Source organism: Natator depressus, chromosome 12 (assembly GCF_965152275.1).
Source record: "Natator depressus isolate rNatDep1 chromosome 12, rNatDep2.hap1, whole genome shotgun sequence".
Taxonomy (NCBI): domain Eukaryota; kingdom Metazoa; phylum Chordata; order Testudines; family Cheloniidae; genus Natator; species Natator depressus.
Window position 1 is genome coordinate 20951571 of NC_134245.1, and position 21650 is coordinate 20973220.

The following is a 21650-nucleotide window of genomic DNA, read 5'->3' on the forward strand; positions in this document are numbered from 1 at the left end:
GGTGCTGGAACAATGTTTAGAGTGGGGGTGCTAATGGTGGAAACCATGCGTTTGGCATTACTACTTCAAGCAAGCGGGGTGTGGTAGCACCCCAAGCTTCCCTACTTCCAGCATCACGGGCCTGTAGTTCAAAATAGCAGGTAGTGCAAACTTCTGATCAGCTTTGTAAAGATAGAAGAGAACAAAGCCAAAGTTGTTGTAAAATTGTTGCATAATATGTCAAATATTAGCGTGTCAAATAGAAGATTATCTGTAATATTTAAACTAATATATAAAACAACAGAGCGGTGATCTAATGAGATTTAGAGAGATTATTGCTTGCCTGCCATAAAGGTGGATTATCTAAAGTATTTAAATCAATATGGAAATTGTTACTTAGGCTGTAAGTAAGGCAAGCTCTACTACTAAGATTACCTTTGATAATAGTCATGTTGTAATACTTGGGGGTCATCTGTGTGAGCCCCAAAATTAAACTCAATTCAAAAAATAAAAGTTAAACTAGAACTGTCAAATAAAATCAGGCTGAACAAGTATAACAACATGCAGAGCATTAAAGTTTTCAGACGTGCATCTGTGTTTGACTTTATTGTACTGAAGTAGCATTTAGTGGCCCTATGTGTATCAGGGCCCCATTATCTAGGGATTCTACATTTGTCTCTAAAACTGTACAGTACAAGAAAGTCCCTGCCCCAAAGAGTGTACAGTCTAAATAGACGAGGCCGACAAAGGGTGGAAGGGAGAAAAGATCAAGTGATTTGCCCAAGCTGTGGCATAGCTAGAAATTGAACCCATGCCTCCTGAATTTCAGTCCACTGCCTTAACAAGACAAACCTTACACTCTGATTAAGTGACAGACACATATAATCTACATATTTATCTCCTGAAAGACAAGTCGGCTGCGTTGTCTGCACAACAGTCTTGTAAAGAATGTCTAAAAGGGGCTGCCCGTAAGCTATGTAACACATTATGGGGTAGGTGGGTCCTTCGTTTTGCATGTTTCAGTGTTACAAGGGGGTAATCACCAAAAATGTGTCCCATAATTTATGGATTGCCCCAAATATATGCCTATGTACTGGCTCTGGGGCAGATTTTAGATGAACCTGTGCTTTGAACATAGATTACAAATAGGAGCTTCAGAATTCCCTTTTATTTGCTTGATCTCTAGTCACAAAGTTCTGAAGCAGAAGCCTTTAAATAAAATAAACAAAGATAAGAATGTGGAACAAAAAGCTATTCTTCATTATGCTTGAAATGCTCGGAAGTACACTGCAAAACTCGAGCCTGAATGCAGAGATGGATTGTTCATAGTAGGGAAGCAAATGAGTGCAAAAAAAAGAAAAAAAAAGCCTTTTCTGGCTGATGCTAAAGAAATCCCTGTTTGTGCCTTCTCTGTTGGAGCATATGTTCTGAGATAATATAGCCAATGAAAGCGCCTAATTCTGTAGTCGTTGTGCATGCAGAACTCCCAGTTCCATTGGAGGGGAGTGCATATATGTAGACAGGCCTTGAGCTGGGATGGGCCATGGAGCCACAAAGTTTGGATCAGAGAATCCACTGAGGTGAGAAGACATTAGCGCCTGCTATGGGGACTGCAGAAGGTGTGTTGTCAGAGCAGGGAAGTTAGAGTGCTGTAAGCACTTAGATTTGTTGTGATAGCCCTTTGTTGTGGTTTGTTGGAAGCCCTTTGTTCAGATTGGATTTGGGCTCAGTTTGAGACTGGAATTGGGGACAAAAACTACAGCTTGGGTCTAAAGCTCTGCTTTAGAGTTTAGTCAGGCTCGGGCTGGTCTGATGCATGTCAGTCCAAAGAGTTTCCAGTGGAGCTAATTTACCTTTTATGCATCAGTTTTTCATACAGTAACTTGGAAAGGCAAAACCTTGTAACTTTTTATATAGTTCAGTTTCCCCACTTTCCCAGCTCCCCAATGTCTGCACCTGGTGCTTTCAGTGAGATCACTCTCCACATTCCAAGAGGCTGACTACTGCCATTGCACAATGTAAATGAAATCTTGGTCATATTGCCTTTTTCATATACATGAAGTACGATACCAAGATACACTGGGCATTAATGAAATCAGAATAAGCTCCTAAATGTCACTGAGTGATAAAAGTGCAAAAGGAATTTCTCATTAAATACACATCGCTAATGTTTTAAAAGCTAGGCATATTAAGGATTCTCTTGGTTTCCAGTAGGGACAAGTGAGGTCAAGTGCTTTTTTGTAATGTGATATTGATTAGTTCATAGACTGGACAAAAGTAAGAACTCTGTTGCAATGTCTTCAGCACAAACGAGTTAGGCCAGGCTAATTATTGTGAAAAATATTATTTATTTAATTAGCTCTCACCTGCAATGCAAAAGTATACTAGCCTATGCCAGACTAGAACAAAGAAAGCTAGACGTTTATTTATATATTTTAAAGTATGTGTAAATTGTAATAAAGAAAAAGTATTAGAAAAAGTAATGGAAACTGGGCTCCAGTTTCTTTTTAAATGTTTGGAGAGCCTTATCTATTGTGGACTACATTTTCAAAGAGCTTTCTAAATTGCATTTGCATCAATAATACTTGCCCATGTATCCATTTATGAGTGAAAAATGGTCATTTGGAGGTCGAAAACTATGTGCCTAAATGTCTGTCTGTGTACTCAAGCATATAAGTTGCATGGTTTCTGTGCATGCAAACAAGAATACTTTGCAAATTTTGAAGGTACATGTCCGGTGGTTGTTTTGCAAAATCAGTCTCTAATGTGTAGAACTTGTTCACAATCAGTACTTCTTGCAAGAGAAGCTGGTAATAGATAGTTGAGGACTCCAGTATATTGGTATAGCGTTAATGTATTCATTTTTAGGGGGTGGATTGTATTGTAATATTTAATATTGTATTCCCCTAATCTTTAAAGTAGTACACTTAAAATACTTTTATAACACCAGCATTGGGAGCCAAGAATGCAATAATCAAACCTAGTTATAAAGAGGATTATTATAGTGGGGTTTGTAGTTGAAAAGCAAAAGTATGACAGCATCTGCTAGAAAATGAGTCTGATAATAGTCCTATAAAGACAGTAGTTTGTCTTTACTTACCAGTCTGACAGGACTGTGTTAGTAATAAGATGGCTTCATTATAGGTTTTAATTTAGCTCTGTTAAAGCAGTGAGTATTGTGACAGGTTCACAATTGCTATTTACTATGTGTTGTTAAAATTAGATAATGGCAAAGCAATTCTATGTGTCAGTAATAAAATGGGGGTGTCAGCAAAATAGTATTATTTGTCACAACAGCAGTTAACAGCCAAGTATTTTGTGTTGCTAGGCTGTCCTCAGTTGGGAGGCAATTGTGTTAACAGGAAAGTAGAGCAGTTTGACCGAACAGCAACTGTGTTCTGTGGAGAAGCTGGTGTGTTTGCAATACAGAGCTTATTGTGACCCAGTCGGAGAAAAAAAATTTAGTTATGATGTCAAGTGGTTACAATAACTTGCTGAGGCCTGCCCATATATTTGCATAGATTAGTGGTATGAAGCAGAATGTTCTTTTTGAATGTGCTAATGACAGGTGTTAACCTCAAGACTAATTATGACAGGATTAACAATTCATTTGATGCTATCTTATATCTATCATATTAGTCAATTTTCAGACATACTCTAGCTTAGTTTAACTAAAACACATTTTACTTGCCTTGTAGATATAAAAAAGCAGTGTGCTTCCAAGTGCTTCTAATCTGAATCCTATTGGTTTTTTGTTTTTGTTTTTACTTCTTGTACTTCTGTTTCACATAAAAAGATGGCATTCACTGTTATCCCTCTGCCTACACTTTTTCCCTAGCAAGTGTCTTGTTGACTGTTTTTGTAAAAATTGTATTTCATAGCTCTCAATGGAAAGTGTTACAGCTACTTTCTTTTAATCCAGAAGAGGATGGTGGCTGTCCCTTTTGTCAGATTCACCAATGGAAAGTGTGTGTGCATGCGCACAGGTGCACACACAAACATTTATGAACGTATGTATGTATAGACAGGGGGAGGGTGATCTCTTCTTCATAGAGACTGAGGTTCGCAGCTCTTAAAATATTTACTTTTCCCATGTAGACTGGGGCCTGAGATTTCAAGACTGCTCGTGAACCTCACTATGTCTTAATCATGTGAAGTACTCTGCTAACACACCTAATACTTATTCTTTGACCTATGGAAGGGAGATAGTTATTGTCTGGAAAATCCCAAAGTAAAAGTACATTGACTTCAGTAATTCAGAAACTTCCAGATTTAAATGCTAATTAACAACATATAGGGATTTCTCCTGTGAAGTCAAAGCTACTTCACTGACAAGTGTTGGACCTATGAATGGTAAAACCTTGTTTGCTACCTAAGGCCCCACTCCTGTGAACACTTAATACAGGGCATAGTGTTTACTACTAGCTTACTACAGTGAAGTTAAATTGTCATCTTTTGCAGTTTTGTTGTAAGCCTTACAATAGTTCGTGTTTCTTTTGAAGTCCAGCTCCTGGAGTCATCTGAACACACAAATATCCCAGCTTTCACTTTAAAAATAGTTTCTAGCTGTCATGGTTGTAGAGGAAAGTTTGAAAATGTGGCCCGAGTGCACTCTAAAAACCAGAAGGCAAGTAAAACCCCCCAAATGTACTGTTTATACAAAATCTCATTTTTAAATCAAAAAGAAAAGGAGTACTTGTGGCACCTTAGAGACTAACCAATTTATTTGAGCGTAAGCTTTCGTGAGCTACAGCTCACTTCATCGGATGCATACTGTGGAAAGTGTAGAAGATCTTTTTATACACACAAAGCATGAAAAAATACCTCCTCCCACCCCACTCTCCTGCTGGTAATAGCTTATCTAAAGTGATCGCTCTCCTTACAATGTGTATGATAATCAAGGTGGGCCATTTCCAGCACAAATCCAGGGTTTAACAAGAACGTCTTGGGGGGGGGAGGGGGGGGAGGAGGTAGGAAAAAACAAGGGGAAATAGGTTACCTTGCATAATGACTTAGCCACTCCCAGTCTCTATTCAAGCCTAAGTTAATTGTATCCAATTTGCAAATGAATTCCAATTCAACAGTTTCTCGCTGGAGTCTGGATTTGAAGTTTTTTTGTTGTAATATAGCAACTTTCATGTCTGTAATCGCGTGACCAGAGAGATTGAAGTGTTCTCCGACTGGTTTATGAATGTTATAATTCTTGACATCTGATTTCTGTCCATTTATTCTTTTACGTAGAGACTGTCCAGTTTGACCAATGTACATTGCAGAGGGGCATTGCTGGCACATGATGGCATATCTCACATTGGTGGATGTGAAGGTGAACGAGCCTCTGATAGTGTGGCTGATGTTATTAGGCCCTGTGATGGTGTCCCCTGAATAGATATGTGGGCACAGTTGGCAACGGGCTTTGTTGCAAGGATAGGTTCCTGGGTTAGTGGTTCTGTTGTGTGGTATGTGGTTGCTGGTGAGTATTTGCTTCAGGTTGGGGGGCTGTCTGTAGGCAAGGACTGGCCTGTCTCCCAAGATTTGTGAGAGTGATGGGTCATCCTTCAGGATAGGTTGTAGATCCTTAATAATGCGTTGGAGGGTTTTAGTTGGGGGCTGAAGGTGACGGCTAGTGGCGTTCTGTTATTTTCTTTGTTAGGCCTGTCCTGTAGTAGGTGACTTCTGGGAACTCTTCTGGCTCTGTCAATCTGTTTCTTCACTTCCGCAGGTGGGTATTGTAGTTGTAAGAATGCTTGATAGAGATCTTGTAGGTGTTTGTCTCTGTCTGAGGGGTTGGAGCAAATGCGGTTGTATCGCAGAGCTTGGCTGTAGACGATGGATCGTGTGGTGTGGTCAGGGTGAAAGCTGGAGGCATGTAGGTAGGAATAGCGGTCAGTAGGTTTCCGGTATAGGGTGGTGTTTATGTGACCATCGTTTATTAGCACTGTAGTGTCCAGGAAGTGGATCTCTTGTGTGGACTGGACCAGGCTGAGGTTGATCGTGGGATGGAAATTGTTGAAATCATGGTGGAATTCCTCAAGGGCTTCTTTTCCATGGGTCCAAATGATGAAGATGTCATCAATATAGCGCAAGTAGATTAGGGGCGTTAGGGGACGAGGTGGGGGGCGAGAAAACCTGGAATTGTGCTGGAAATGGCCCAATTTGATTATCATACACATTGTAAGGAGAGTGATCACTTTAGATAAGCTATTACCCATAGGAGAGTGGGGTGGGAGGAGGTATTTTTTCATGCTTTGTGAGTATAAAAAGATCTTCTACACTTTCCACTGAATGCATCCGATGAAGTGAGCTGTAGCTCACGAAAGCTTATGCTCAAATAAATTGGTTAGTCTCTAAGGTGCCACAAGTACTCCTTTTCTTTTTGCGAATACAGACTAACACGGCTGTTACTCTGAAACCTACCATTTTTAAATCAATCTCTTAATTTTGGGGTGCTGGCTCATTATTTTTGGATGTTTGGAGTTGGCGCTATAGCAACGTGACTATTCACAGGAGGAGGCACTAAGCCTAGTAGTAAAGTGTTTGCAGACTGGGTCCTAATTTCTTAACATTTTAACAACTACTAATGTGGTAATTTATTCTCTTATATCTTTTAAAGCTTATTAGTTGAAGATCAATCTTTCACTAATCTCACTAGTCTTTCCTTTTAAAAAGAATAGCGTATTTTATCCCACATTATCAAAGCTCCACGGGGAAAATTAATGACATTATTGTTCTGTTAGCATCCTAGGCATACTGCTATAGGAAATTCTATAACTGGCGCACATCCACAGCAATATATTCTTATCTGATTTTTGGTGTCTTGGTTCCACATCATGGAGACTTGCTCACGGACACCAGAGCAGCAATCTATTCTATTAATTTACCATGACGAAGAACCTGACTGCAGACCCCAGAAGCGGAACTGTATTAGTTTATTTAAATTCAGACTGGTATAATAGTATTCTGGCTGTATAAGCTAGAAAGAACAAATTACCATAGTTTATGTGTAGAGAGACATTTCTCTGCTGGGCTTTGTGGATGCAGAGCTCAGACCTGATTCAACAGTTTCCATAATCAAATGTTGGTATTTATGAGAGGCAGAATTAGACTTTCCTTAAGACTGCTCTGTGTGGCAATTCCTGTCCTAAGTGGTGCAAGTGGTTGTTTGGGAATAAGAGCACACTGATTCCTTTAAACGTGCTCTTCTGATCCTTCTTGAGACTTTCCCTGGGAGCTCGGCTCTCCCAAGTTTACTAACATGATTTGTAGGTATCCATCCTGCCATGGAAGAACAGAGAGGCTGTCTTGATTTTCTGCTCTCTTCCTTATGTGCATTCCAGCAAATTTACCAAACGCATTAGTGTAACTTGCCTCTATTAAATATAACCATTAACAAACAGTAATTAAACAATAGAAATAATGTGCTACGTAGGAACATAGCAGTTGTCCTACTGGATCATGCTACTGAGCTATTGACTCCTATAACCTCTTAAAAAGTGTCCAAAACCAGATGATCCAGCAGAAACTGTAAAAACCTCCTAAAAGGATGATTGATGGGCCTCTGTACCATATATATGTTTGGAAGGGATTGTCAGTACTAATGTTTTGAAAATATTGTATTTGGTCCTAATAAATTTCAGTTGTAATGAGCTCTACTGTAATCAGAGATCCATCCACTTTTGATAATTGTGGTGGCTTACAGAAGATACATTATACTTTATTTCCCCATCAGTTCCTCAATCTGTCCTGTGTAGCCCCACAGGCGTGCAAACAAATTCTCTGCCAGCAAAACATTGTAATGCTTTAGAAAATAAACATTGAAGGAGCAGCCTAACATTGCTTCATGGCACAAGCTCACAGATTTCCCCCATTGCCTCTCTCCTCTCTTCCCCGCCTAATCTGTTTATATACTTCTAATGCATCCATAACGGTAGTATTTAGCTCATAGTGATGCCCCATATTTAAGGCTGTGAATCTGTCACAGAGGTGATGGATTCCATGATTTTCCCTGACTTCCGTGACTTCTGCAGCAGCTGGTGTTTAGGTGTGTGGGAAGGGGCTCAGGGCTAGGGGCAGGGGATTGGAGGAGGGGGCGCTTACCTGGGGTTGGGGGGGCCTCCCTGCAGTTCCTAGATGGCGAAGGGGCTGGGGGGGTCTCTGTGCCGTGTGCTGCTGGCACCTGCTGGCCCCGCCCCCGCAGCTCCCATTGGCTGCGGTTCCAGGCCCATGGGAGCTATGGGAGCAGCGGAGGAGCCCATGCCTTCTCCACCTAGGAGCTGCAGGGATGCAAAGCCAGATAGAGAGTCCCGCCAACCCTCCCTCCCACAGCACCAGTCTTTTATCATGAAAGATGAACTTACAAATGTAGAACTATGTACAAAAAAAACCTGCATTCAAAAATAAAACAATGTAAAACTTTAGAGCCTACAAATCCACTCAGTCCTACTTCTTGTTCAGCCAATTCCTCAGACAAACAAGTTTGTTTACATTTGCAGAAGATAATGCTGCCCGCTTCTTGTTCACAATGCCACTTGAAAGTGAAAACAGGTGTTTGCCTGGCACTCTTGTAGCTAGTGTAGCAAGATATTTACATGCCAGATGTACTAAAGATTCATATGTTCCTTAATACTTCAGCCACCATTCCAGGGGACACGCGTCCATGCTGATGACGGATTCTGCTTGATAACCATCCAAAGCAGTGTAGACCGACGCTTGTTCATTTTCATCATCCTGAGTCAGATGCCACCAGCAGAAGACTGATTTTCTTTTTTGATGGTTCGGGTTCTGTAGTTTCCACATCAGAGTGTTGCTCTCTTAAGACTTCTGAAAGCATGCTCCACACCTCGTCCCTCTCAGATTTTGGAAGGCACTTCAGATTCTTAAATCTTGGGTCGAGTGTTGGAGCTATCTTTAGAAATTTCACGTTAGTATCTTCTTTTCATTTTGTCAAATTTGCAGTGAAAGTGCCTTAAAATGAACATGTGCTGGGTCATTATCAGAGACTGCTATAACATGAAATATATGGCAGAATGTGGGTAAAACAGAGCAGGAGACATACAGTTCTTCCCCAAGGAGTTCAGTCACAAATTTAATCAATGCATTTTTTTTTTTAACAAGCATCATCAGCATGAAAGCATGTTCTCTGGAATGACAGCCGAAGCATGTGAGGCATATGAATCTTTAGTGCATCTGGCACATAAATATCTTGCGATGCCAGCTACAACAGTGTCATGTGAATGTCTCTTCTCACTTTCAGGTGACATTGTAATTAAGAAGTGGGCAGCCTTATCTCCCATAAATGTAAACAAACATATTTCTCTTAGCGATTGGCTGAACAAGAAGTAGGACTGAGTGGACTTGTAGGCGCTAAAGTTTTACATTGTTTTGTTTTTGAGTGCAGTTATGTAACAAAAACCCCTGCATTTGTAACTTGCACTTTCATGATAAAGAGATTGCACTATAGTACTTGTCTAAGGTGAATTGAAAAATATTTTCTTTTGTTTATCATTTTTACAGTGCAAATATTTGTAATAAAAATAATATAAAGTGAGCACTTTACACTTTGTATTGTGTATTGTAATTGAAATATATTTGAAAATGTAGAAAAACATCCAAAATATTTAATAAATTTCAGTTGGTATTCTATTGTTTAACAGTGTGATCAATCGCGATTATTTTTTTTAATCACGATTAATTTTTTGTTAATCGCATGAGTTAACTGCAATTAATCAATAGGCCTACTAAAAATAGCTGTGACTAAAATGTAGCCTTATCCATATTTCATATAAAAGCAGAGCATTCATCAAGACACCAACATCTTCCACCTGCTGAAGGAGCAAACAAAATAAAAAGTCAACTGCTTCACAGATCTAATTTTTTTTTTTTACAAAAATATGATTTCTCACCAGTGTTGAACATATACCTTGTTCAGCCCTATACACAATCTCTGCAAAACCTTCTGTATCCTCTCTAATCAACCTCACCCCCCATGTTTTTCCCTAACCCAGCACCATAGTACTGTGACGGGTGAACCTCAAAATGCTTTTTTAGATAAATACTGAATAGTCCAGATGCTATTTCAAACCTTATCTGACCTGTCAGAATCTTTGGGTCTGTGCAATTGGGCTGGAAATATCATTAGAATAATTTTTCTTGTATTTTTCCATTACAACTAGAGGATTGACATGATTAATAAGTACAGTGAGGCTATGCTGACATGCTCAAATAGATTTGGAGTAAGTTGAGGGGGGATCTGGGTGTGATTGAAGAGACTTAAGGTGATGATGGAATTTTGTAAGATCTCCCAGGACTGTTGGCAAATAAAACTAGCTTCTGTTTCTTCAAGGAGTTTGAGGTATAAATGTGTGGGCAGGTGGGAGGGGCATGGGGGATGGACTTTTTACTCTTTCAGGAACCCACAAAAACAGGAAATAAGAATATCCTTCACCCAAACATATATGAGGGTCTGTCGGTGACCTGGTAAACCACAGCAATAGGCAGAAGACGGGAGAGAGAAGGACCACCACTCGCATCCTCTTTCGCAGCTGCATAGTATTGTAAATCCAGTCTGATGTAAAGTAGCTTTCTCAAGACACCATAATCATGGAAGGAGAGTTAAAATTCTAAGTCATAAGCAGAAGTGTGCAACGGGTGAAAAACTCATTACCATCACTACTTCATGCTTCATCCCATGTGGCTCAATGTGAATTCATCCCATTCAGTGGTTTAAGAACATGTGGGAGGACAGCATTCTATCAGCCAAATCTAGGCCCTGATTCTGCTTCTAGTCGCACAGTGGCACTTATCTAGGATGTGCAGGGTCCAGCTGTGCAGAGCCAGTTGGAAGTCAGGACTTTAAACCAGTGGAGTGCAGAGAGTTTAGTAGCCTTGCATGAAGCTTCATGTTACCAAAGGCTGGGAATAAGTTTGTGACAATGGAGCACCTGCTTTTAACTAGTGGTGTACGAGGATTTCGCTGGAAGATTGCATGAAGTTAATGAGTGATGTAGATAAATCCCTCGGCACCACACTGAAAATGTTGTGCTTGCCAAGCAGTAGTAAAGCTGGGATACCAGCTGTGGGGCTAGAACTTTCAAAGACTCAGTGATAGTAAAGCAATACTGTGCTGATGTCAATGTACATATATAAAGATGGAATTAGAGTGTATTCAGCTTACAGAATTACTTCTCAAACTGCAAAGTCATTCAATTGTAGTGTAGCCCATTACTGTGTGGCGTAATAATTTAATTAAAGGGATCATGTCAAGTTAAAATGTATGGGCTTCATTTTTCTTTTCATTTACACTGGTGTGAAACTGGAGTAATTCCAGTCATTTCAGTAGACTTACTCCAGATTTATATTAGAGTAAGAAAACAAAATCAGAGCCATTGTATTTGTTTTTGTTACTAATAACATTTTAAATCCATCAGAATGAAATAATTGTTCATAACTAGTTCACTTTCCTCATTGATGCTGTTCATCTAACTTTTGCATTTCACTCAACTTGGACACTGAAACTAGACTGAACAATTTAATTTTTGGATCCTAATGCACTATGCTGTTATGTCGCGGTTTCCAACATTTCAATGGAATATGCAGACTCCTAAATAAAACCCTCCATGCTGCCATTTAAAAATAATTAACATTGATAGTTAACAACTTATAATAATTTATATCTGTATTAATTACAATAGCACCTACAGGTTCCAGCCAGGGTCAGGACCTCACTGTTCTGGTAATGACAATCCTAAAATAAGAGAGACCCAGCCCAAAAAAGAGAAGAGGAAGGATGAGAGGAAGAATATTTGGTTCTGAATTTTTTGACTCTGTTTTGTTTGTGAGAGTGCTTGTAGTGGTGTTGGATTGACATCCCGGAAAATGAAGGCCTCTGTTTCTCTGAGTCTACAGCATAGGTACATACGTGACTGAGGTGCAAGTTCCCCACTAATGTGTCTCAAGCATGGCCTGCAGTGGCTGCTTCTGGGGTGAAAGAATAATTCAGTCTCCACAATCCATTCAGTCCTTGACCTCTTCAACAGTGAGTGCTGTTGATATGTGCTGTGTGCAGGGAAATAACACGAGAGGACTCCATGCTTGTGAAATTAGAGAGAACTTTTTACAGAGATGCTGCACCTGCAGCTAGCGTTCAATATGTGCACATAGACTAACTTCCTGGTGCCTCCTGCAAGCTGTGCTCCTCCCTACAAATTCCATGCAGTTTGCTGCATCTTTCCATTCAGTAATGTTTGTTGCCTCTTCTGTGCAAGCATTTGCTGACTTGCTGGGACCAGAGGTTTCCAGTATGTAGCCCACCCATGGGAAACAGCCTTTACTGGCGGCCCACTGTGGCCTGTTAGGCCTCATAGTTCTTCCAATATAGTGGTCTTTGAACCAGTCATCTTGTTTTTGTTATTGTTGTCGGCGGGGGACTTGTTTCTACCCTGTTGCTGCTTTTATTCTGTTGGTCCTCTGTATTTCTGTCATGCCAGCACATGGCTGAGGCTCGTTATAAATCCTCCTGTCTTGGCCCTGGCCCTGTCTGGGTGTGCCAGCTGTCTGCTGCTACTCTGTAGTTGTCTTGGGTTTCATCTCCACTGCTGTACTGAATCTGTAGCTACCTCATACGATGCATATCCCACTATTATCTTTTGCCATGGCCTTGTGTGGCTCTTGGACCCAGCCCTGCTTGTCTGTGTGTAATGGCCTCAGATCCTTCATTCTATTGTTGTAGCAGGCTGCTGCTTAGCTTGGCATTCTCTTAAGAGCTTCTTGTCCTGGCAGTTGTTCCTCTGCTGGGTTGCCCCTCATAGGAAGCCCTGTCTTGGTCTCCTGATCCACCGGTCCCTGTGCTGGGCAACTATCTAGTCCCTGGAACAATGCATTCTGATAGTCCAATATTGCCAGGTAATGACCCTTTCTGATCTGTTTTGCTTTTACCATTGGTCTCTTTGCTGCTTTTACTGCCCACTCTGCCTTCCCATTGCTTTGTGGGTACCCAGGGGAAGACATCTTGTGCTGAATCATTTGAATCCTGTTGCAGTGTACTGTGGCCTATTTGTCTGAGCATAGCATGTCAGGTATGCCAGATGTTGCAAAATGCGTGTTCAGTTGCCTGATTGTCCAACACACACAAATTGGAGTGACCTACTGTGACCTTGTAGTTCCTTTCATTAAAAGTGGACAGGTGTGTTCTGACCTTTTTCCAGCATCAGGCTGAGATTTCATTAAATTGTAGCGTCTCCTCCAGTTGTCAATCGCTATGCTTTCTTTGCACATCTTGCTTTGCTTCCATGTGCTCTCTCAAATGAGCATTCATGTCTGGCCAGTCGAAACTCTGCTTGGCTCATCTCAGGTATACCTCCGTACCCAAGCGCGAAGTGTGTCTTCGTCTCACAACGTCCGCTCTTAATTTTGCTGGGATTATTGCTTAGTACTGCTCTTTGAAATTTCACATTTCTGTTTTGCAGGAAACTTTGACATTTTGAAATTTGTTTTCATTCCAAATTGCAATATTTTCAAAATTTCCAGCAAAACAGAAATTCTGAAGAAGAAGAACTGTTTTGAAAGCTTGTTTCAAAACGAAATTTAAATGTTTTTAAACTATTTCATTTAAATAAAATAATATTTCATATTTTTTATTTTTCCATTATTTCATGACACATCAATAGTTGTAGTATATAGTATGTCATGTTTTTCATGTACATTTGCTATGTTATGCTTTCTCTTTAAACCACAAGTAATTAAATAAATTTTTAAAACATCAAACTTTTAAATATTTAGTTACATATGTTTGTATGACAGTAATAACATAAAAATAGCAAATATATATCTAAAAATAAAATGAAATTTCATCTTCCAAGTGTCTGCACTACAGAAGTAACTGCATAGAGACAGATACCCCGGTCAGGATCCTCGGTACAGTAGTTTGCTACTTTCAAATCTGGATCCAATCCCACAGTTCTTTCTCACGACAAAATCCTGAAAATCTGGGTCCAAGTACTGCTCAGTTACACCTAGGCTTGTCAGTTAACTTGTGGAAGTAAATTTAAGGGTCATCCCACTGACTTCAAGGGAGATATTTAGACTTACACTGATGCAACTGAAAGCAAAGTATGGCTCACTGAATTCAAGTAGCCTGTAATAATTGTTAAAAGCAGTAAGGAGTGTTGGCCAAGCTGAACAATTTGCTATAGCAGATCTTGTAAATTTACAGTTATTATATATAGTTACAGATGATGGTTGCATGGCATAATAAGAGAAATCCTAACCAGGTGCTATTGGCCCCACTTCAGAATACCTGTTAAAAGACCAAATTTATAGATGATCAATTCTTAGCTGCTGTTTCAAGGGAATTTTTCCATTTATTAAAATTTTCCTTTTTCTTTTTCCTTAAATGAACTGTAGCAACCCTAGAAATCAAAGTCCTGTTTATTCACTGAACTGGTTTGATGTCAGCGGCAGCAGTGCTCCTTTACCCAATCTTAGATTTTAACAGCATACAAAATATACCAGGCCAAATCCTCACCTTAGTGCTCTGCAGGTGTGGAGCTGGCTGAGCGCCTGTGCCCTGGCAAGCTTTGCATAGCCATCAAGAGCAGCCACCTGCTTCAGAGGCAGAGTCTTAGGCTTCGCTGCAGATGGCCATATACAGTAACTGTGGCGCTTCTGTGGGAGATGATGAATCCTATATGCCCTAGTTCAAGGGCTGGCCCCTCCAAAGCTGTTAGAGTGGTCCAGGCATGAGATGAGGCTGACAGTTTGGAAATGGGGCTGTCAGCTGGAACTCATGGTACCAGTGATTTAGATGCATATAATAAGTATAGAGATGTTGAAGTGGTCATGTTTTTACATGTACATTTGCTATATTATCCTTGCTCTTTAAACCACAAAAAATTAAACAGATTTTTTAAAACCTCAAACATTTAACTATTTAGTTACATCTGTTGGTATGATAGCAATAAGAACAAAAAAATAGCAAATAGAGTGGCAGTAAAGGATGTGGTCAACTTAACAGCTTCTCTGGTCAATTTTAACTTTGCGTTTTCTGACCTTGATGCATTTATGTTTTCAGACATCACTATGTATTAGCATATACATATTTGTGCACGGTATCTTTTTTTAAGGAAAAATTAGGAGAACGGCTATTGATCATGTATATCAGTAAATACATTATACATGGGGCTGATCCTATAACCACCGGCATTCAAATCTCCTGTTGCTATAAATGAGAATTTAGAATGTGTGTAATATGCAGGCTTGGGCCCTTAGGATCCAGACCTGCCAAGTACTGAACACCCTCGGTTCCCATTTGGATCAGTGTGTTTCAAAGACACTTGGAAGTTATAGGAGCCCTTCAGCACCTCAGAGGATTGGGGTCACTGTGCCTTTATTTCAATGTGCACAATGTATTAATGCCAGCAACTGCAGTATGATAGTCTGCATTTATTTGACTGAGTTTTAACTGTACTTGGTCCCTCTGTTGACTTCAGTGTTCCTGTATGTCTACGGGCTCATACGTAGATGTAAACAGAGCCCTATTTATGTGTAATGCACAGAGCTCCAGACATACCGATGTGAAAAGAATGTCTGGAGTGGGAACTCTTCCCCGTAGTTATTTCTGAACTATATTTCTTTCTACATGCCAAAGACCCTTGTCCCTAGACCTGCCCCAGGCTTCTCTAAACAGAACATTTGTGAGTTATATAAGCATAGACACAAATCTGGAAAACATATTGATATAAAAACTTCCTTACGTTTGCCCCTCTTCTTGAATGACTAAAAGGCCAAATAGAATTTTAAATAACTTTTCCACCTTCCCCAAAATTATTTTTCTTAGGGCAAAGAACAAGCATGAGAAAGGTCACTCTAAAGGGGGGAGGGAAGAAGAGAGGCTCTTACACCAGGTAACCCCAGTCCCAACTGTCAGAGCAGCCTTTGGAGTCTGTCATAGGGACATATCTCGTGTCCAGAGCCATTCCTGTATACAGGTTCCATTTGTCCCAGGTACTGTTACTCTGGCTGGCTTGTCACAGGCCTTCATTGACCAGACAGTTGGGGCAGGATTATGACTGGGAGGGAGGGGGTGATGAGGAGGCCCACTGCCTCAACAGAAGCTCCTTGAGGCAGTACAAAGAGAGTATGTCTGCTGATACATCCTTTAAAGTGTTAACTATGCACCCTCCTCTGCATGGAGGTAGCTCCCCTGGCGCGTGCAAGGATTTGGGGGTGGGTATCATCCCACCTCCTCCTTGCCCATTTTAGGGGAGTCTGGAAAGATTTGCATAGACAACACTTGTGCTTTCTGAGTGCAAGGACTGGGAATGTACCCAGCCCCTCCAAAGGGACAGAAAGGCACAGATTCCTTGCACCTGACCGTCACCTAGCCCTTTGCGTTTCCACATATGCTGACCCTTGGAGAACTGAGTTATGTGTTTCCTGTATTAGGCTCATTCTCTGCCTCGTGAAGTTTAGTTGGTTTAGATGCACCAAGTGTGACCCTTTCTCTTTGTGAGCTGTTTTTTCCCACTTGTACCTTCCGCCTCCCTCGCAGCAACACACAATTATAGGACAAAAGATGACCAGGAAATACCTTTTTAGATCTTGAGTTTATACAGCTATGCCATGCTTCCCTCCTTTCACACACATCTCTAATGCCCTTCAATAACAACTTTATGAATTGCTTCTTTTTCTGCCTTAGTTAATTGCATTTGTTAATGATTTTCTGTAAAAATTCCTTTTAATGCTCAGCTGTTACTTAGTTGATGGTCCCATATACAAATGTACATGGAAAGACTTAAAATAAAATGCCAGTAACTGAAGGCAAGCAGCATTCATGCAAGGTGGCTTCTCATAAACTCATTGGAGTCTGGAAGCTAGATGGTGTGAAAATTAATTCTTAATAACATGCTGGCAGATTTGTGATTGATTATTTTGCTATTGAATAGTAATATATCTTTGCTGGTGAGGCAAATGTAGGCCATGAGTTAATCTGAGCAGTGGTGCCTTGTTTACAGAAGAACATTTCCAAGTATTCCCTTTAATTGAGCCACAGAACGCACATGGAGAGACTCACAATGCATGCAAACCTGTGGAATAAACCCAGACTAACATTTTCATAATAGGTTATATAAAGCTTGACTCCTAAATTAAAAGTGGACTGATTTTTTTCAGAGATACTGAGTGCCTTCAGGTCCCATTTGAAGGTTTCTTCTCTGAAAAGTGACTGTAAATACAGCACTGGATGGTTCCCTGTTTGTCTCTCAATGACTCCATAACTAATACACTTGCTGGTTTACAAGTGTAAAGCTGTTTCTTCCGCCAGACCCGCAAACTCAACCTTGTGGCACAGTGTAAACTTCTTTCTTTTTAATGCCGGTAGCTAATGAATAGAAAACAAAACTTGTATTTTATCACATTTTTAGAAATATTTCTGGGCAAACTCTTTGACTGTTATGATGCATGGAAAGGAGTTGGCTATGGGAAGAATCATTTCCAACCTCTCTACATTGTTATAAAGTTAAACATTTAACTTGTAGACTCCCTATATTAGAAGCTCCAGCACTTAATAGTGCATCCAGCAGCTATTAAGGCAGAGGAACACACTTAAGAAGCAGTAATGCCTAAAGCTGATAGTGGACAGCAAACTAGATATGAGTTGGGAATATGATAAAATAGTAGGGAGGACCCAGTTTTGATCTACAACATAACAACCTGTAGCAGGGCAGTTATACTCCTTGGTGCCTCTGCTGACAATAGAGTTGCCAGGTGTCCAGTTTTCGACCAGAATGCCTGGTCGAAAAGGGACCCTGGCGGCTCCAGTCAGCAGAGCTGACGGGGCCACTAAAAGTCCGGTTGGCCGCAGCAGCAGGCTCCACACAGCTCCCAGAAGCGGCTGGCATGTCCCTTCGGCTCCTAGGCACAGAGGTGGCCGGGGGGTTGCACTACCCTGTCCGCAGCGCCGGTGCAACCCTGAGCACTGGCTCTGCAGCTCTCTTTGACTGGGACCTGTGGCCAATGGGAGCTGCAGGGGCAGCGTCTGCAGATGGGGGCAGCACATGGAGCCCCCTGGCTGCCCCTCTGCCTAGGAGCTAGAGGGACATGCCGTCCGCTTCTGGGAGCTGCCTGAGGTAAGCGGAGCCCGCACCCCGAACCTCTTCCCACATGCCAACCCCCTGCCCTAGCCCTGAGCCCTCTCCTGTATCCAAACTCCCTCCCAGAAACTGCAGCCCCTCCCACACCCCAACCCCCTGCCCCATCCCTGAGCTCCCTCCTGCACTCCAAACTCCTCGGCCCCAGCCCGGAGCCCCCTCCAGCACCCTGAACCCCTCATTTCTGGCCCCACCCCAGAGCCCACACCCCCAGCCCAGATTCCGTACCCCCTCCTACACTCCTGCCCCAGCCTGAAGCCCCCTCCTCCACCCCTCATCCCTGGCCCCACCCCAGAGCCCGCACCCCCAGCCAGAGCCTTCACCCCCTCCTACACCCCAACCCCCTGTCCCAGCCCAGTGAAAATGAGTGAGTGAGCGATGGGTGGGGACAGGGGGCGGGGCAAGGGTGTTCGGTTTTCTGCAATCAGAAAGTTGGCAACCCCAGCTGACAACAGTACTCCAGTACTCTTTCTGTGACTCTGGTGAGAAAATACCTTATGCACTAATTCCAGGGTTTTATCCTCTCTGTGGACCAGATTCTAATACCCCTACAGTGATAGCCCCTGGTTCAGTCTTGCTCACATCAATGAGAACACTGGTGGAAAGAGGCACTACTTCACATAAGGGCAGCAGAATCTGCCTCTGTGTGGGTTCTCTCTAGTGTAAGAACTTTGGTGCAAATTGCAGAAACACCTCCCCTCCCATACACTATCACAGATCACTTGCAGTGTGTATAACATCCTTGTGGCATCTAAAGCAATTTCTTACATGGAAAAGTAATATAGGAAAGTAGGTAATGCATTTTTATCACTATCTTAATGTGACTGAGCAGATGGAAACCAGGAGGGGAGCTAGCACCATGCAACCAGCCAGCTTTCCACAGGTCACCAGCAAGCGGTTCACAGGCTCCAGTTTGAGAATCCCTGCCATTTTGAGCTCTGGGAACTTTGTTACTGGAATGATTTAGACAAATGGGGGGAGGGGAGGATTTAGAGAAGAGCAATAAAAAAGAGTCAGAGATTAAAACCTGACTTGCAAGGAATGATTTAAAAGAATTAAATATACTTGGCTAAGGGACAAAAACCCGGGAACATAACTGTTTACACCTTTTGAGTACTTGTAAACATCACAGGGAGAAGAATTATTTAAGGTAGCACAAGGTAATAGATATAAGAAATTTTATCTGTATGTGAGAAAATTCTTCTTAACTATGAGATCTACTACACTGTGGAGAAGTCCCAAGAGGTAGGATGAAGGTTCCATCACTTGTGGCATTTAAAACTAATTTGGATAAAGCCTTTGAGACAATCCAAACAATCTTGCCCTTCCTGGGGTTTGGACTAGATGACTTTAATCGGTCTCTTCCACATCTGACTTTTCTAGATATTGCTCTTTATGTGTAGAAGGTAAACAAAATGCTTCGGCCTTGCTGCCTCAATTCCAAACAAAACTGGTACATGTCTTGTTGATCAAGGAATGTTGCAGAGTACAGCCACAGCATTTGTCATTTTCTTTTAAAGTGCTGGGTGGTTGATCGCTGTCATCTGTCAGGAAGTGGTGTAACGGGTTAAGGTATATTGATAGAAGTCTCCATAGCTGCTATAACGGATGCCAAGTTTAGGCCATACCATTAGTAATGCATAATGAAATGACCTAAGTGAGAGCCAGGCTTTGGGGAATAAAGGCATTTGAGCTGGAGAGCTCTAGTATGTGATCTTACTATTAAAATTAAGCTTCTGGCCTATGACTGAAATGATGAAAATAAATCCTCCTATATTCTTCTATATTAAGAAGCTATGTTGTAACACTTTTTTAAAGACAGGATATTAATCTCTCTCTCTCTCTCTCTCTCCTTGTCTTTTTCTTTTCTAGGTACAGGACCTATTTATGCTACAGACCCACTTCTATATATGTTCCTGTTAATACTGCATAAGCTTGTACACTTATTAGTAAACCACTGATGGACTATTTTATCCAATATTCCTAAGCCAAACAAAAAGGAACCTGTTTAAAAACAAAACAAACCCTTGATAAGAACTGTAGTTTTAAAGATGGACAGAGAGAGACTGAAAGAAGCATGACAAACTGTACATGGGGAGGGGGGAACATATTTTTGGGGATGTTACACAAAATAAACCACCTAAAATAATGAATCTAGTTTCCAGATGATATGGTGTAAAGCCACGCTCTGTGCATGGCACCTATGATTTCTCTATTTTAATGTAATATTTTTTCTTTTCTAAACCTTCCCTCTGACTATTCATTTTGCACGAACTGTTGAGCAGTTATCTTTATGATAATATGTAAAGATGTTGAGTCAAAGCCCTTCTAAAGAAGGGAAATATTTTTAGTAGATTATTGTGTTTAGGTTTTTTGGATTTCCTTTTTCTGTTTTTTAATTAAAGTAAATTATTTCTTTTTGAGACATTTTGATTAAAAAAGGCACATCTTACCATAATTAATATTCACTGTCAATAATATTTATTTTTAAATAAAGATTGGAAGCAAGGTAAGACATTTGTTTATAAACTGTATTGTATATTGCTGAATAACAGTTGAATAAAAAGATTTTGAAATAATGTTTCTGCAGCTGTGTATGAGTTTTAATGCCTTTATACATAGACAGCACTGAATTGCTACATGTATTGTGTGTTCCTCCTTCAGTCACAATTCATGGCTGTTTGCCTACTTTCTGAAGCACTTAGAACATCCAAGAATCTTGCTATGACCTGCCTGTTCACAACAAGCAGGGCAAAGGAACGATGGTGCAACATGTAACTGTATATTAAATCTATATAAAAAAGGAATCTAGTGCCAGGTGTGTTAGTATCTGGTCACAAAGCAGAGATTTATTTCACTATGCTGATAACCTCAGTCTGGGGAAGCTGCTACATTATGCAAAGTCAGAAGACCCATTAAACAATATGGAATGTTGAAGGTAGGTTAAATTTTGGATGTATCCGTTTTTACAATATCCTTGCAAAAACAGTGGAATGAAAAAAATTAATTACATTCTCAAACTTGCAATATTAATAAACTAAAAACTAATAATGTATTGTGTGACGTAGATCGTACTTAGTCCTGCGAGGAGTGCAGGGGACTGGACTAGATGGCCTCTCGAGGTCCCTTCCAGTCCTATGATTCTGTGATATAAGTAGGGCCTGAACCAACATCCATTGACTGCAATGGGTTCTGGATCAGGCTCTTAAATTTCTGTTGACAAATACCAAGTAGAGCTGGTTGACTTTTTTTTGAATGAAAAGGGTTCCCCCCTCTCCTCCAAAGATGGACTTTTTGCAACAAACAATTTTTTTCACAAAAAAATGGTTTGAGAACATTTTCATTAACAAAAATGTCATCTCTTAAAAAAACAAAATGGTTATTGAAACTTCATCTTTACTGAAAAATGGTTATGTGGGGGAGAGGTCAACTTCAAACACTGAGATTGGTTTGAAACTGAGATAAGGTTTGCCTGTGCAAGCCTTGCTTTACATTGGAGCACTGCATCTATACTGGGGGTTTAGACAACAC

General features: G+C 40.8%; 1 protein-coding gene across 4 annotated transcripts in view; it reads left to right on the forward strand.

Moving 5' to 3' along the window:
• VSTM2B (V-set and transmembrane domain containing 2B) overlaps window positions 1-20623 on the forward strand; it is a 36992-nt gene extending 16369 nt beyond the window's left edge. For all 4 annotated transcript variants that reach the window (XM_074969155.1, XM_074969153.1, XM_074969152.1 and 1 more), the window contains exon 6: window positions 19992-20623. In XM_074969155.1, the coding sequence (XP_074825256.1) occupies window positions 19992-20080 (89 nt within the window). In that variant the 3' untranslated portion in view covers window positions 20081-20623. The remainder of the gene's footprint in view (window positions 1-19991) is intronic.
• Window positions 20624-21650: the final 1027 nt, after the last annotated feature.